Below are 16,435 nucleotides of genomic sequence, written 5' to 3'. Positions count from 1 at the left end.
TCTTTTGGACAAAATACAGTGTCAGTATACAATGAAGTCAATCAATGTTAACTATCTTAATTTTGACTTAGTATAAAAAATTTGACAATGTTAGGAGAAAGGATACATGCAAATAAACTTGACAATTTCTTAGTACAAAAAAACAAAAAAATTGATGATAACCATAGAGACATAACCCCAAGTAATGAAAGGATATTTTACCTGCTGCTCTAAGGTGTTTTCCCTGCTGTCTCTTAAGAAAAATTCAAGCAGTTTTATGTTCCTATGAATCACTCTTGATGAGGTTGTTTTTAAGAACAACTCATTTGCTCAAATGTTATTGTTAGATTTTAACTATTATAAATTTTAATTAGGAGCTCAAAAATACATCGTATTAAATAGATTTCTATTTAATGCGCTGAAAAACTAACCCACTTGGTTTGGAACCTTAGTTCTGTTTTTCTCAAGATATTAGATTCAATTTTATTTAGTGTCAATTTCGGGGAGTTGTTTTATTTTGAGTTTGTTTGTTGACCGTAAATGAGTCTTTCACAAAAAGACAATGAGATTCGGCCATTAAAATTAGTCGGTTCGTGGATCAGATATCGAGTTTTAAAATAAAAAAATAAAAAAACATTCTAAATTCGGCCATTTTGACTATTGATATTTTAAAATTATCCTTTTGACTTCTAATAAAAAAATTATCTTTTAATTAATATTTTAATTAAACAATGACACTATATGACTAAATTAATTACGGGTATTTTTTGTAAAAATATAGCTAATGCATTTGATAATTTGATATATTTATATTTCGAAATACTATTTTTTTCAAATGGGTCTATATACATGATTTTACATACCAAACAAATTAACTATAAATAAATTTCTTCCTTTTGAAAAAGGAAAAAAAATATATAAATAATTTTCTTACTTAATATAATCATTTTTTTTTTGAAAGAGGTTGATTATATATATATATATATATATATATATATATATATATATTTGTTGACAGCATGATTTCTTAATAATAAAAAATACTACTATAATATAATTTATTTATTTTTAATAAAATAAAAACTATAGTATAATTTCTTACATAATATAGTTGCTGGTTGAAGCAATGATTAAATTACCATCTCCTCTAAAATGTGTTCATTGAACATTAGCAACAAAAAACAAAGTTGTTCATTGAACCGATTACAAATATCCATGAACATTTCTTTTTACCAAAAAATGTCCATGAGCTTGCTGCACAGTAGTAAGAGGTTGTGTCATTATCATCTCAATGATAAGTTCAAATTTATTTGAGAGAAATCATAAAATCATCATTAATATCATTTAAATTAATAATAATTTCTTGCTTTCTTATGTTTCAATGTAAAAAATGAATTATTTTGTCTAAATTAAATATCTTCTCTATTTAACTGTAGAAACTAATATCGTAAGTCAGATAAAACCATAATAGGTGACCAATTTCTCTCAAGAAAATATCAAAATAAAATAAAATCAATCACGAGTAAGTAACTTTTCTTCAAAAAAATTACGAATGAATAACGCAATTAAGAGTACATCAAATTTATCTTACATGTATAATTAAATTAAATTAAATTAAATTGGAGAATTATTTAGCGTAATTATTTTATCAAATGGTAATGATGTTAATTGTTAAATGGTGGATATATTTTTTTGATTTGTCAAAAAAGATATTTTTTTGAAGGATTAAATGGTAGATATACGTATTATTGCATTAAATTATAATCTAGGTAACAAATTCCTTAATAGTAGACTAATTTTAAAAGAAAAAATAGTTGGAGTTTTTATTAAAAAAACAAATTGTTGGAGTCTAGTTTTTTTTTCACAAAAAGAGGGGTTTCCCTCTGTCAAAAAAAAAAAAAAAAGAGGGGTTTCCCCTCAATTCATTAGATTAAACCAAAAAAAAGAATACAAGAAAGAAAATGGGGACTATACCAAAACTTTTTCAAAAGGTGCAAAACTTGAAATTAGGCATTCACAACCTATTCCTAAAATACTCCTCCCTAATGAAATCAGGGGAAAATAACAGACTGTACTTTTTTAAAACAAGAAAGAATAAAATAAGAAAAAATAACAGACTGTACAAAAATATTTAAAACAAATTCCTTATATATATTTTTTGGAAGGAAAACAAATTCCTTATTATACTTTCTCATTTTGTACTTTTTTTAATTTTTTAATTTTCCATAATTTCCCTTAATAGCATCGCCCTTTTACTAATCGTAGGTAATTTTTTTTTGAACAAGCCAAAATGAGATATATAACTAAAATCAAAGGTGATTCATCCCGCACAAGGTGTGCCTAGAGTGAACCCCTCAAAAATTACGAAGTCAGGATGAAGTAAGTGCCTTATAACAAAAGACACAATCAACACAAAAAGCAAAAATTACATAGTAACACCCATACAATGGAGTGGGTGGCGCCACCATTCATGGTAGCTAAAAACAAAATAATTACGCTAAATAATTCTCCAATTTAATGTTTTTTTTTTGTAATGATTTGTTAAATTGGAGAATTATTTAGCGTAAATAATTCCATTTGATCAAATTTCCTTACTATACAATTTACACATTTTCTCTCTACATGCCCAAACCACCCAAGCCTAGTTTCCGCGATCTTTAATACTATAGGGTATACCCCAACTCTTTCTTTAATGTTGTCATTTTTAATCATATATCATCTTCTCTTACGACACATCCAACACAATATCTCAATCATCTCTGATACGCTTAATTTATTTTCTTGGTTTTTGACATCCCAACACTTAGTCTCATACAACATCTTCTGTCTTACAACTGCTCGATAGAATTTCACCTCCAACTTGAGTGGTACTTTCTTATCACATAAAACATTTGAGGGTCCTCCTCCATCTCCCCCATCGGTTGGTATTCGATGGTTCATGTCTCCTTCTATTTCTCTGTCGTGTTGTTTTATGGAGCCAAGTTATTTAAATGTGTGTAGCTTGTGGTATGCTGTGATCTCCGCATTTCACCTATAAGTTAGAAATGTCTCACCTTTTGCTAATATTATATTCTATATACTCAGTTTTACTTCTGCTCAGGCAAAATCTATTCATTTCTAAGGCTTGTCTCCAACCTCGCATTTAATTTATCCCTCAACTTTCCAAGTAGGACTATATCATCTGCAAGAAAAACATACATCTCGGTGCTAACTCTTGCATGAGTTTTGTAAGTACATCCAAAAGTAGTGTAAAAAGATGAGGGTTCAGGGTTGAAACTTTGGGGAACATTATTGGTGTGGGGAAATCGTCGGTGTCTCCATCAAGTGTCCTCACACTAGTCTATACTCCCTCATACATATTCTTTACAACTTGAATATAGGCAATAATAACCCCTTTATTCTCTATGCATTTCCCCAAAAGCTCTCTAGGAACTCTATTATATGCCTTATCAAAATCAATGAAAACAAAATCAATGAAAACTAAGTTCAAGTCGTTTTTTTTGTTGCTTTCGCACCGGTTTCCGACCCACCAAAGGTGGACGACTAATCCGGCTCATGCGTAGAGGCATGCGCACTAGCCAAGCGTTGTTCCCCATGGGAAACGAACCTGGTATTCCCCGGGTACGTCCTTGGAAGGAGCTCATTGCCACTGGAGCCAAGCAACTTGGTTTAAGTTGTAGTCATTTTAATCCATCTAATACCGCTCCATCACACACCATAGTATGACTACTTTTATTGTCGACCTCCCACACATAAAACCAAATTGATTATAAGTAACCTGCGTCTCTTTTCTTATATTTCGTTTGAACATTTTTTCCATAACTTTATGCTATGACTCATAAATTAACCCCCCCCCCCCCTATAAGTTTCATAGTTTTACATATCCTTCTCGTTCTTGTAGATTGAAATTAAAGTGCTTCTTCTACACGCATCCGACATTTTCTTTGATCTCACAATTTTGTTGAAAAGTATGGTAAGTCATCCAATGCTCAACAACCTTGTCATTACTCATCATTTTCAATGCTTATCTTACCTCATGTTCTTGAGTCTAAAGATATTCGTTATAACTTTGATCCTCGTCTTTAATTTTTAGCATGTTAGTGTCCGATAAGATCTCATATTCATCGTTAAATAAGTAGTAGAAATTTTTCTTTCATATATCCTTTATATCTTTTATTTGAACCAAAATTTTATCTTCTTCATCTTTAATAAACTTCACTTGATATGATGTACATGGAGCTTAGGATGCTATGGAAGTCTAAGAGTTGTCCTTGAAAACATTTATCAATTGGAATAAGTTATGATATGTGCCAGCTGTATAAAGTAAGAGTCTTGTTAACTGATGCCCCTGGTACACTGGTTAAGGAGTTAAAAATAGAAAGAAAATATATAATTTGTATTGGAAAGTGCAATTTCTTAACTTTTAAAACATAGAATACACAATTTCCAAGGAATCATTTCCTCTTATAATTCCTTAACCATTGCCCCGGGGGCACCGGTTAACATTTTCCTAATTAAGCAATGGCCAACACTGTGAATGGGACCGACTTAGGTTTACGTTTCCTACCCAATAACCTTCTCACGCGCATTTTTTTTTTTTACAAAAATGTTCATGGGGTTTCAGATTATATAATCGAAATACATTTTGGATGTGTTCGAATTATATAATCCAAAATATGCTTATACATAGCAGCAATCATAATCTCTCTCATTTCAACAATTGCGAATTTCTATTTTAAAAAAATAAAAAAACAAAGTAAAAAAATGATAAATCATGTCAAATAAAATGAAAAAAAATAAAAACACCGCCAAAAAAAATTCTAAAAATCAAATAAAACTAATTGAATTTTTTTCGGATTTTTATGAGAATACGAGAAATTTTATAGAAAAAATTAAAAATGAGTCTAAACAGTGAAATTTTGGATTTTGAGGGACGGAGTCCCATAAGAAAAATGACCTAATTCTGAAGGATGTTATGAAGATTAATATGGTCCTTAAACTGGCTATGCATGTTACAAACAGACTCAGAATTGATGTTGATACAACTCGGATTATATAATTCGAACATTCTTCCCCTGAATAAAGGTGTTTAAGTGTTTGTAATCTATAATCCGAAGAAAAAAACAAGAAACACGCCCTATTTTTTGGCGTGTTCAGATTATAAAATTTGAATTGGTGAAAAACTCATTTTTCAACCCCAAAACAAAGGGAAAACTCAATCCGAATTATAAAATCTAAAAACCACAAGCATTTTCGTAGAAAAATAAGGCGCGTGGAAATAGATAGACTGGAAAAAGTAATAGTCACAAATAAAAGGTAATGCAAAGAAAAATAGATTTGTGAGTTGTAATTCTCACTTCAAGAGTAAAAAGAAAAAAGAAAATCGCTCAATAGCAATCCAACAAAAAAACAAGAGTCGTGATAAAAAAAAGATGGACTGAACATATTTAGCTACCGATTACATATCATCTTACGTTATTTTCAGCATATTTTTTTTTAGACATTTTAGTTATGATTTGACCCAAATTAGAGGAGTTTTAGTTTGCCTATGATTTAAAGGACATTTTGTAATATTTTCATAAACGCACATGTACATACATACATACAAAAAATTACACTGTAATTAGTGGTGGTTTTGAAGTGTTGCAATGTTTAATGCACGATAGTTGGTCGTTATAAAATTGCCGCAAAACATGCTCGTGACAGCAAAGGTCTACGACGATTTTGGAGTTATCACAATGTCAAGTTTGCTGCGATTATAACCGCGACAAAATGTATTTTTGTTGTAGTGTTTGAAGTTGTGGGTCATCCTCACAAGGCGCTTAAAATTCTTAAAGCTAATGAATTTCACTCCTTGTTGTTGAACTAAAGTAGACACATATGACGCAACAAAAGGTTCTCCTAATCTTACAAGTGGTGGTGGCATTTTTAGAGATCGTAATGGTGCGATTGTTGATTGTTTTGTTATCTATTTGGGAGTCTTTGTAGCCTTTCACATGGAACTTTAGGCAATTATGTTAATTATTCAAGTGGCTTTTGAGAAGGGTTGAAATGACCTTTGGTTAGAGTGTGGTTCTTCTTTAGTCATTCAATCTTTCTCATCTCCTAGGATTGTTCCTTGGAGGTTCAACGTTAAATAATGCAGTTATTTTCATTTAATTTCTTCCTTTCAATTTAAAGTCTCTCATATTTACAGGGAAGATAATTCTTATGCAGATATATTGACTTCTTTTTGTGTAAGTTATTGACGTTTCACTTAAAGATAAATCTTTTATACTACAAAGTTTTATATAAAACATGTCAAACTAACGACATCTAAATATTTATGAATTTAAATTTCTCTACATGTCTTTCTATTTTAAAATTATTGTATTTGTTTTGCACATTATTTAATGTTCAATGGAACAAAACTAAAATTATTCAATACTTAACTTACAACAAAATGATGATTAAGGGAGGACATATGCCCCAATGCAATGAACATCAATTTACCATTGGTGAAAATAGTATATATCCCTTACTTTGACAGGCTTGATTTCTTTTGTTAGAGGTAATTAAGTTTGTCATTTTAGAATTTTGATTGATGTGTGTTTTTACTTTTTTGGGTTTTGGTTTATGTCTCTCAAAAGTTTCGTTTTTTATCAACATATTTTAACATGGGGTTTGTTGTCCGAGTTAGTGGTGCCACCTTAGTTGAAATGACTGATTCTCTTTTATCGCTTCATGTTTCTGCTTAAAAAAAAAGTCCATAGTGTAAAGAGAGGAAAGGATAAATAGACGAATAATCATAGTATATATAGATACAAATGAATCCCTCACAAAAAAAAAAAAAGTAGATGCAAGAGAAAAATGTGGAAAAAAATAATAGTCCAAGTTACTATCGGTCCAACAAGTAATTTTTTGTGTGTGAATATAACAGACTTAATTCATTTCGTTGATAATATGAATACATAATTACATACATAACAAGTAATTTTTTGTGTGTGAATATAACAGACTTAATTCATTTCGTTGATAATATGAATACATAATTACATACATTAGTGAATAAGCGGAAACTAGCAAGAGATCTGTCCGCTTTAGCTAAAGTTTCGACAAGCTCTTTCGTTGTCTTCTAATAAACTCAATCATAGAGTTTGCAAAATGTGAACAATGAATTCTAAAAAATCTTGAAAGATAACTTCTAAAACACAAAGCATGTGTGTTCATCCCTTGTGCAAATTTCTATACCGTTATGTGTGGTCATCCCTTGTGCAAATTTCTATACCAACATTATGTGTGTTCATCCCCTGTGCAAATTTCTATACCATTATGTGTGTTCATCCCTTGTGCAAGTGCAAATTTCTATACCAACATTATGTGTGTTCATCCCTTGTGCAAATTTCTATACCATTATGTGTGTTCATCCCTTGTGCAAATTTCTATTCTATACCAACATTGTTTTTGTTGGGTCACGAGGGGAGTCAGGGGGACCGCCCACATCTAGGCCAGAGCAACCGCACAAGTGAGAGAGATGCCACTCTCTTACCCAAAACCTTAAGGCAACCAAAACCTTAAGGCAATGTTGTGCAAATTTCTATTCTACACCAACATTGTTTTTGTTGGGTCACGAGGGGAGCCAGGGGGACCGCAAATTTCTATACCATTATGTGTGTTCATCCCTTGTGCAAATTTCTATTCTATACCAACATTGTTTTTGTTGGGTCACGAGGGGAGCCAGGGGGACCGCCCACATCTAGGCCAGAGCCACCGCACAAGTGAGAGAGACGCCACTCTCTTACCCAAAACCTTAAGGCAATGTTGTGCAAGGCAATGTTGTGCAAATTTCTATTCTACACCAACATTGTTTTTGTTGGGTCACGAGGGGAGCCAGGGGGACCGCCCACATCTAGGCCAGAGCAACCGCACAAGTGAGAGAGACGCCACTCTCTTACCCAAAACCTTAAGGCAATGAGTTTATGGATCCTCTCACTTATAAAGTGTTCAACCTCCACTTTTCTATCCGATGTGGGACATATAACTAATACTTGCACACAACAATCTCCCCCTCAAGTGTGAGTCCATCAAAATTCATCATGCTCACCCCTCAAGCGGAAGATCTTTCATCCACACACGTATACTTGTACCACTGTTGCCGCACTCAACGGAACCCGCCGCCTGAACACCCTTGGTCAGGAGGACTTTCGACACAAGGAGCCGGTCGAACCCTTCGTCAAACCACGGCTCTGATACCACTGTTGGGTCACGAGGGGAGCCAGGGGGACCGCCCACATCTAGGCCAGAGCAACCGCACAAGTGAGAGAGACGCCACACTCTTACCTAAAACCTTAAGGCAATGAGTTTGTGGATCCTCTCACTTATAAAGTGTTCAACCTCCACTTTTCTATCCGATGTGAGACATATAACTCATACTTGCACACAACACTTTTGAGTAGTGGTGAAACCTTATATATTGGATTTTAAAAACGGGCTTCCTGATTCATTAAAATTTATATTGGATTGAAATAAAACTATAATTTACTTTTCGACAATTTATAGAACTATAGTAATTTATTGATCTAATTATTTTTAAGAATGAATAGTAGTAATTATAACCCTTCAAAAAAAAGTAATTATATAGTTTGGGTGAATAAAGCCCGGTACAAATATTCCAATTCCTATCCATTTTGGTTACGAAAAGAAACACTAGCTTAGTTGTTGTTTTCGATTTGACCACTTTGTTATATGTAATTTTGCTTTCTCTGCCTGCAATTTTAGCCAACACAATGATGAAATAAAATTAGATAATCCAAATTCAAAACCAATATTACATCCGTCCTGATTTATCTGAGCCAGTTTGGTTTTTCACACAGATTAAGAAAAATGTATAAATAAAGGGGAAAGTAGAATATGTTGTATTGAGAATGATGAAAGTAGCATTAATTAGAGTTATATTGTATTGGGAATGATGAAAATTGTATTGAAAATTGAAATAGTTCAGTTATTTTGGTACACTTTTTTTTAGAAAATGGGTCAGATATTCCAGGAAGGAGGAAGTATACCACAAGTAAGAAACCAAAGAATACAAAGAAGATTGCATTAGTTATAATAAAATGTCAAATGTCAGTGTAAAACTCAATTGCATAGATGATACATATCTTTTAGATCTAAATCATCACGAAACTAAATCTATAACGTTTTTTTTTTTTTTGAGGGATAAATCTATAATGTTTAGATATACACAATGAAAAACTTATTTTAATGATAAAAAAAATGATTTAACATTTTAGAAAGTGTCTTCTTATATGTGTGTCTAAGCATCTAATACATGATCTTACGATTATACAAGACTCTCTTTATCCTTTAGGGTTATGTTAACTTTGTTCTAAAAACATAAGTTAAATAATTTAAATATAAAATATATATGTATTTAAAATGACAAGTTTTAAACTTTAAAAAGTTGAATAAATGGATAGATAGCTAGTTAAATTTACCTCTTTATCCCAGTCACATCGAAGTGTAATCAAACACAAAATTAATGTTTGAGTTGCTGTTCCTCCAAAAATCATCCCTGCCCAAATTCCCTGATTGTTCAATTTGAATACCAATTAGCTTACATTCTAGTAAAAATACTTATTAATTAACAAATTTTAGAAACTAAGACAAAAAATGAGTAAATAAAGAAATTGAACATACCATAACACCTTGATCAAAGTACCAACCCATTAAAAATCCAAGAGGAACCCCAATCATATAGTAGCACCCCAAATTTATATATGCAACATATGATTGCCACCCTGATCCGACAGCCACTCCTATTTTCACATCGTCAATCAAGCATAATCGATCATAAAACGTTTGATTTGAATCATAACTATTTTTAAAATCATGCATATATTTGAGATTAAATATTTGAATTTGAAATGTTAATTGTTAAGGTGATACCTGATAGAACTGGTTGGACACTGTTGAGAAGAATTGTGAATGCTAATAGAAGAGAAAGCTTGCTTACTTCATCAAGAACAGGTTTACTAGTAGAGAATATGTAGCCAAATTTATCATGAAATATCATAATCAACATCCAGAAGAAAAGTCCAATTATTAATGATGTCAACACAGACACTATAGTAGCAAATTTTGCTCCTTTCCCATTCCCAGCTCCAAGCTCGTTTGCAACCCTCACTCTGCAATATTGCATTGACTTGCATTATTATTACATGTATATTAATTTGGTTTGTAGCACCATATACTTTTTTTTTTCTCTTTAAAGACATTCTTACAATGTTTTCTTGAAAGAAACATTTTAAAAAAGTTTTTTAATTTTTTTGTTGGATTCTTAGAATGTTATTCTATCAAAAAGAAAAAGAAAATTGTTAGGAAGTGTAAAAATTTAAGTTACAAACTAATTGAGTGATATACTCCCTAAAAAAGTATTATTTTCAATAAAAAGTTTGTTTGGAAGATTCAAAAAAGAAAAACTTTGTAATTAGGTCTAGGTTTCATCTTAAAGCTCTTATTCACGTCTTTTGTTGAGGAGAGCTTTTGATCGGTTATATATATTTTAGTTTGTTAAAAAAAAAAAAAACTTAATCTCTCCTCAAGAGTTTAAAAGATTGAATCGCATTTTGATCCACCCCTAAAAACTAAACACTGCTTAACTAAATGTGACACACTCCTTGAAAAAAAAATTTGTGACACACTATTAAAAAATATACTATTATTTTGTATATGATATATTCCTCAATAGGTATTATTTATAAAATAAAATTTAAACAAAAATGATTCATAGGAGTAATTAAAAGTAAATAAGGAATTTGCATAACGTCATTAGGAGGGGGAAGACAGTGGCACCCAATAGTTATAAATTATAGGGTCATGCTAACCGGTGCCCCCGGGACACTGGTTAAGCATACAAAAAGAGGAAATTATTACCATAAAAGGAAACTTTGTTGACTTATTTATGGATTAATTATACAATGTTCAATGCAATAATTACTATATTTTTCCCTTTTTAGTTCCCTTAACCAGTGCACTGGGAGCACCGGTTAGCATTTCCCTAAATTATAATGCATGGACTTTTTCTGTTTCAAAAACTTATGGCTCTATTCATAAAGTCTGTTGTCTTTATTCTAGTAATACTATTTAATGGATATCAATATTTGAGTACTACTATTTAATGGAAATCAAGTACTAGTATTGAATATGTCAAATAAAATTGGTGGCTGTATGGAAACATATACGTGGTCGTCAAGTAAACCAATTAGTGACCAAAACAAATATTTGTTCTTAGTCTTCCCTTATGATTCACTGAATTCATGAAAGCTACACCAAACGGAATGTAACAGCCTCCAATATGTAGCCATCACAAAACTCAATAATATATATAGGTTTGTCCCGTTCACATAAAGAAACCTAGAATATTTATTTATAATAATAAATTAAAGTTATTAACAAGAAATGGGCAACACAAACACGTAAGAAATCATTGTCGTTTTATTTATATTATGAGGCTAAGGTAGTACTTTATCTAGGGACTTCAAATCATAGATAACCATTCATATTTTACTTTCATAATGCACAATATCTTTGTTTGACTAGGCACCAACAATTTTTTCTATGACGCCTATATTATGTTTTTCTTTTTCAGGAAATATTATGTTTTTTTAAAACCTTATATCGTCATAGATTCCGTGTGTTATTTGAATTTTTGCACAACGTACAAAAGTCTCAATCACCACCGCAATTTAATCTTGGCCTATATTTTTATTAGATAATTATTCGGTATGTCATGTTAATCATCCACCCAATGAGACTCTGCAAGTTTGGTCTCATTATGTTTTAATCTTAGCCATGATTTCATTCAACAAAAAAATAAAATAACAACTACAAAATTTAGAATAGCATGTAAAACAAAAATAAGATAAGCATGTTACCCTGTTGCAGCAAAGAATGCCAATGGAATCATCATTTCCAACCCATTTATTGTCATGCTGCCAAACAAAACATACTATGGATCAGCACAAAAATAATCATCAAGATAAAAACAAAAACTGTAAGATGGAAAAATAGGCCATATGGACAATATTAAAAATGAAAACACTCAATTTTAATCAATTTCCATTTTCTTGATCGACTCACAAAATAAACAATTTTAAAAATTAAATTACCATATGGATAGAGCATCTACTGCAATCTCAGCATTTGGAAGATTCCCGGTCATTAATATCAGAATTCTATAATACCAATTCTCCAAACTGCAAACAGAAAAAATAAAAATCAAAAAACACAAACAAAACAAACATATTCTGTTCAATAGATCAGATACATTAATTATTCAATATTATTCAATAAAATTAATTAAAAGAGCAAAACTTACCATAGCATAACACCAGAAGCAGCAGAAAGTTTAACAAATTCCCAAAGCCCAGAAAAAGCCTCCATAGAAAACCCATTCCAAGTCAAAGGACAACCACCATAAACAGTGTAACAAAAAAGCCCAACAGTAAGGGCCCACCAAGAGAAATTCAAAGTAGCAGCAGTTCCAATAACACCAAACTGAAACTTAAAGACAAACAACCAGCTCACAAAAACATGAACCAAAAGTGCAAACAAAGACACCCAAGCTATAGCAGCTGTTTTGAGCTGGCTTTGTAAGAATCTGTTGAGAGGAAATTGAAATGCAAATGCAAAATGTAATGGTATCAACCACACTGAAACTTGTCCTGATAATACTGCTAAATCTTCTGGTTGGCCCAATAGTCTTAACACTGGCGTTGCAAAAAGGTAGATTGGTAAGAGAAAAATACAACATATGAATAATACTATCCATGATCGTTGCATGTATACTCCTAACATGTAATATTGTTTTGCTCCAAATGCTTGTCCACATAATGTTTCTAATGCACTTGCCATTCCTAACTGAAAAATCATAAAACAAAAATTGATTAGTTCAATAGTAGAAAAAGGTCGTAAGCCATGAGGATACGTTGAGGCGGTTAACCGCGGGGATAAAAGAGGAATTATCATTGTGTACCGTTAGGGATTTTTGCATTCACACAATCAGTACATCAGTAATCGCTGAATCGATATTAGACCTACTAGGTTTTAAATTTGGTATTTAATTCTTTAAAAAATAAATCAAATTCTACATTGAAATATGGAGTATTTGATTTCAATCAAACGACCACTGATGTACTGATTGCGTGAATAATAATGACGATTGTCAATGTCGAAACAGGGGATTTGAATTTGTCAAAGAATCTAATTACCATGGATCATAAACAAATATACAAAAATAAAGTATAAATTGGTATAGCTTAGCTCTTTATTTTTTTGTGCTAGTTTTTTGAAATGAAGTACTAGTATATTATAATGGAATTAATAGTGTTATGTAGACGTACCAAGAGGCCAAAATCAAAGCCAACAACAACATTATTGGCTATGGAGATAGCTGCAAGTTCAAGGTCACCAAGATGACCAGCAAAGGCTTGAGTGATGACCAACATCATATAAGATGCAATACGGCTGAAAATTGCAGGGCCAACTATATGCCATAGCTTCTTTGATTCAATCCAAACCTTTCTTGTAAGATCTTGTGGTTCTTCTTCTTCATTTGTTGTTGAAAGATGATGATTTTGTGATAATAATGGAACCTTTGTTTCACCTAATGGAGAAGCTAGTTCCTTGCTTGGCATAGCTAGCTAGGTCTTCGTGCGTGAAGCACGAGGGGTGGTAAATTTTGTTTGGTTAATGAAAATCTCAAAAAAGTGAAGGAAAAAATAAAGATGAGAAGAATGAATGATTGAAAGGTTCTATTTCATTTCATTTTTGTAAAGTGGCTTTTAAAGGAAATTGGTGTTTGTCTAAATAAAATTAATATAAGAATTTCTTTTAATAAGATAAATAAGTGTCACTGGTTGGGATCAGTTGCAAACTTTAATACTCTCTCCGTACTATAGTAATCACCACCCTGATCATTTCAACAACTTACTAATAAAAATGAGTAAATATTATAGTACTAGTACGTGCATTCATAATTAAAAATAAATGAAAAAATATATATCCAAATAAATGAAAAAAATTCTTTTTTTTTTAATTTAAAATAATTTAGAAATATTTCTAGAAAATACATAAACAAGTTATTATTAGTATAGTTAGAGCATTCTTATGGTTGAGAAATCATATGGGTAGGAGGGAAGGTGGGTGTGAATGTTTTGGAGATGATGTGTTACTCGTTTGTACGTTGCACAAACACAAAGAACACGAACATAAAGATCCAAGAATCACGAATATCTAAGTGGGTCAAGACAGGGCAAAGAAAAGGCTGAGACTGTCACACACTGTAGACTAAGCCACAAACAAAGCCTTTGCCCTTCCGCATAGAGTCATTGCTTACGCACGATACTTTTAGATATGAACAAATAAAAAATATTATAATCTATGTGCTCGTGGACAATCGTAAACTACTTATTTGACTTTGGTTCTTGTGAATGAATGATTGGACACTCTTTAAAGATTTTAAATTAAGAAAATTATTCTTTTAAAAAGTTAAATATTTTACTCCCTCCGTTTTAAAATGAGTGTCGTTTTAGGTGTTTACACACATATTAAGAAATGCAATGATTAAAAGAAAGAGAATGGTTATTTTACCAAATTATCCTTATTAACTATTGGTTAGTTTTAAAAGTAATACTTTGGAAGTAGTGTGCTGAGTATTAATTGGAGGGTACAATTGAAAAGAAAAAGTTATTATTGCATTGGAAACCGAAAGCGACATTCATTTTGAAACAAATTTTTTTGGCTAAAGCGACACTCATTTTGAAACGGAGGGAGTAGTTTTTAATTTATTAAATATATCATTTTTAATAAAACTTATTATTTAAGGTTTTTAAAGAGTGTATCGAAAACACTCGTTAGCCTTTTTCTTTACAAAAAAAACTTCCTATTAAATTCTTATTATAAACTAAATAATACCTTTTTGGTTCATTAAATTTTACATTTGTATTAGATTAATCCTTTAAAAAATTTAGTTTTAAATTGGTCTTTGAAGTCATACAACGTTGGTTTTCTTCATTCAACTATGTCAAGAGATGCTTATGTGTGTGTTAATCGATGACATGGTAAGTAGGAATCATTAAAAACAAATTAGAGAGGATTTATTATTTCATTTTTATTAAAACAAAAAAAGTAAAACATTAACAACTCATTTTTTCGGGGTTTTCTATGATCTTCATCCTCTTCATATACATCAACATTCACAATCTTCTCTCCATTTTCAAAGTTAAACCCAGTAAAATCATCATTATAGAGTATAGTGCCTCTCTCTCTTTCTCTCTCTCTCTCTCTCAATCACAATCACTAATTCATTGATTCCACCATCAGTAACCTCAACAACAATATCTCACTACCACAGCGAATTACCAGCAAAACAACAACCAAGATTCTTGTTCCATCCTCAAGATCTAGATTCATTCACCTCTTTCACCAAATGGTGTTGTCGTTGTTGTCGTCTAGGTTTGATTCATTCACCTCTCTAAAAAATCCCACATTGTTGTTGTTGGGTTCGAGATTAATTTGTGTTGTAGTAATTTCGAGAGGGAAAAGTGTATGAGTTTGATCCCTTTACCTCTTCTAGATCTTGCCTTCTGGTTCTAGATGCTCCTTGTAAGGGAGGAAAATAAAATATGCATTATACATTTAAATAAAATGATTTTGCTTCATGAGTTGAGTAGACTCTATTGTTTGCGTAATTCAAATATTGCATTTATTCATTCTTTCTGTGTCTACATATAATCATTGCAATCATTGACAACTGTGAATACAAGGTAGTAGTACTAAAATCATTTGGAAAAACAACTTCCAACGAAAATAAGTTTGGGTCGATTTGGTCCTCTTTTCGAGCTCCTTCGCTCAACTAAGATAAAATATTAATTATCTCACTCAACAAGTCTATTCAACATAAAGGGTATCATTTCTACAATGATACAGCTCTACAAACCCATGGGTGTTCAGCTTGCAACGGGGACAACAGTCAATAATTCGGCTAAGCTACGACACTCCACAAGAAGAAAAACATTATCTTCTTGCTACAATTTAAAAAAAAAACCATCAAAGTAAAAACTGCTCTCTCATCAGAGCATAATACAAATCCTCCTTGGATTATGATCGTATTCAAAGTATCACAAAGATCTTCTTCAGATCGTTTCTAACACAATCAAATTGACATCCCTTTTTTTGTTTGTTGTCATTCGAAGTCATCACTTCGAACGTCTTGAACTAACGACTTGGGGGGCTTATTTTCTGGACTAGTCAAAAGCCTAGCCCGCCACAAATTTAGGCCCATTTACTCAGAGGCCCAACAACCAAAGCCTACCCTCGGACATCAAATCCTCTCTGACCAATAATATATAAAGACTCCAAATGGTATGTAACCTTAACGACCATTCAATTTCATGATTAATGGATGTCTTTCATAATG

General features: G+C 31.6%; 1 protein-coding gene across 1 annotated transcript; it reads right to left on the bottom strand.

Annotated features, from left to right (window-relative positions):
- Window positions 1-8,510: 8,510 nt before the first annotated feature.
- LOC146920959 (protein DETOXIFICATION 27-like) lies at window positions 8,511-13,771 on the bottom strand. The gene is made up of 8 exons (XM_085714367.1): window positions 13,359-13,771; window positions 12,335-12,876; window positions 12,126-12,212; window positions 11,892-11,948; window positions 9,904-10,142; window positions 9,655-9,773; window positions 9,453-9,542; window positions 8,511-8,724 (listed from the first exon to the last, which is right to left on the bottom strand). The coding sequence occupies exons 1-8, from the start codon at window positions 13,650-13,652 to the stop codon at window positions 8,665-8,667; spliced, it is 1,488 nt and encodes a 495-aa protein (XP_085570493.1). The 5' UTR covers window positions 13,653-13,771; the 3' UTR covers window positions 8,511-8,664.
- Between the last annotated feature and the right edge of the window lie 2,664 nt (window positions 13,772-16,435).

This window comes from Medicago sativa, chromosome 5 (genome assembly GCF_051527215.1).
Source record: "Medicago sativa cultivar Bolivia chromosome 5, Bolivia_mono, whole genome shotgun sequence".
Classification (NCBI taxonomy): domain Eukaryota; kingdom Viridiplantae; phylum Streptophyta; class Magnoliopsida; order Fabales; family Fabaceae; genus Medicago; species Medicago sativa.
Note: the sequence above shows the minus strand (reverse complement) of the source record. Positions and strands in the feature narration are given on the sequence as shown.

Coding starts and splice junctions, on each gene's coding strand:
- LOC146920959 (XM_085714367.1), bottom strand. CDS start 13,652: ATGCCAAGCAAGGAACTAGCTTCTCCATTAGGTGAAACAAAGGTTCCA. Junction 12,877..13,358: donor GCTTTGATTTTGGCCTCTTG/GTACGTCTACAT, acceptor ATGATTTTTCAG/TTAGGAATGGCAAGTGCATT. Junction 9,774..9,903: donor TGTCCAACCAGTTCTATCAG/GTATCACCTTAA, acceptor ATGTGAAAATAG/GAGTGGCTGTCGGATCAGGG.